At 35.5% G+C, this 1,821-nt stretch overlaps 1 protein-coding gene across 1 annotated transcript; it reads left to right on the top strand.

The window, feature by feature from the left end:
* Window positions 1–486: 486 nt before the first annotated feature.
* EIN_205180 (hypothetical protein) lies at window positions 487–1,812 on the top strand (the record flags this gene model as incomplete). The annotated part of the gene is made up of 1 exon (XM_004183724.1): window positions 487–1,812. A coding segment is annotated over one exon (1,326 nt), but the record flags the coding sequence as incomplete, so codon positions are not given.
* Window positions 1,813–1,821: the final 9 nt, after the last annotated feature.

Raw genomic sequence — 1,821 nt, 5'->3', positions numbered from 1 at the left:
TAACTTTATATAAAATAATATAGTTCACCCAAACGTTGTTTAGTAACAACAGCTTTGTTTTCACTGTTATTACATGTTTTGTTTGCAAAAAAAAAATTGATCAAACTGTCCAAGTTCGATTGAAAAAATCAAAATTTATAATAAACAAATCAAATTTAATTACAAAACTGAATAACAAAAATTATAACATATTTTTGGATATAAATAAAGTTTATGGATAGACAAAGTCTGTCAGACTTTATAGTTTTTTTAATATTTATAATTATACCCAATTAATTAATTTTTTTTTTGAATAAAACTATTTATAATTAATTAGAAACTATAATCTACTAATTATTAAAAACAGATTTAAAATATTTTAAAAATTGAAAAATGAAAAAAGAGATAAAAATTTGTCAAACAATAACAAAATTTCAGAATCTATTTTTGTTATTAAAAAAGTCTTAAAACCAAAATTTAAAACTTCAAACTAGTTAATAAAAGCTGATGGACAAGTTTGCATTGGTATATTCCGAAATATTGAAAGACTTTAATATGGATGCCAGAGTTTATCAACACATCGCAACAAAGGCGACAGTTGTTAAATTTATCTCGTCTGATCCAAACATGACCTTTTCTATATCTTTCCGTACACCAGCAATCAACGACAAAGGCATCACTCATATCATTGAACACTCTGTACTATGTGGCAGTGACAATTACACCACCAAAGAGCCTTTTGCTGATCTGTTGCGAGTGAGTTACCAAAATTTTTTGAATGCATTCACTGCCCCTGACTGGACGATGTACCCCCTTTCTTCTATGAACAAAGTTGACTACGAAAATTTGATGAAAATTTATTTGGACGCCGTGTTCCTCCCACGAGTGAGAAAGGACAAATTCCCATTCTTACAAGAAGGCTGGAGATGGGAAGAAGTTGCTGAAGAACAAAATGAGAGTGGACACTGTCACGCTCCACATGAGTGTTGTGGGAATTGTACAGAACCACATAGTGCTGAAACACACACAACATCCAATGACAAACATCACTTGACCACTAACGGTGTTGTCCTCAACGAGATGAAAAACTCTGAGACGGATCCAAACACCATTTGTACGCGTGCCATCTGTCGCGAGTTATACACTGGGACATACTATAACGTCTCTGGTGGTGTTCCTTCAGCAATAGAGACACTTTCATACGCTGAGTTGCAAGATTTTTATTACAAGCATTACACTCCTTCGAATTCCGTGACAGTTTTATATTCCCCTGAATGTGTTCTTGTTGAAGAATTTGAGATACTCGACCATTACTTTACTCTAATTGGTGTCACAGAAAAGAGAGCATGTGGAGAAAGCACACCACATATCATAGTGGGAGAACCAACTTCAAAAAGAGAGTGTCTCTATTTGGAATACCCAATCGGAGAAGAAGACGACGTGGAAAACAATGACACGTTTGTTTGCGCTTGGAAACTGGGGGAGGTCGACTATGAGACGAGTTTTGCACTCGACTCGATACAAAAGATCGTCGAAGCAAAGGAAGGAAATAAGTTTGTTGAGAAACTGACTGAGCTGGGTATTGCAAAGTCGATAGTTATCAGCTACGACTCCGATCTTAAAAATCCATACTTTGTGATATTTGCGAAGAACGCCAATGGAAACAAATTTGATGAATTCCAAAAGGTTCTCCTCGAGGAGTTTGAAGAGTTTGGAAGAAACGGATTTGGGAGAGAAAAGGAGATATCTGCGATAAACACGTTTGAGTTTGAGGAGAAGGAGTGTGAGTACGGCAGTTTCCCCAAAGGGGTGTTACTCGCGATGAAAACGACCGTTGGATTT

Source organism: Entamoeba invadens, assembly GCF_000330505.1.
Source record: "Entamoeba invadens IP1 unplaced genomic scaffold scaff_1105074726135, whole genome shotgun sequence".
NCBI classification, from domain to species: Eukaryota; Evosea; order Mastigamoebida; family Endamoebidae; genus Entamoeba; species Entamoeba invadens.
The sequence above is the reverse complement of the archived record's forward strand: the minus strand, read 5'-3'. Positions and strand labels throughout refer to the sequence as shown.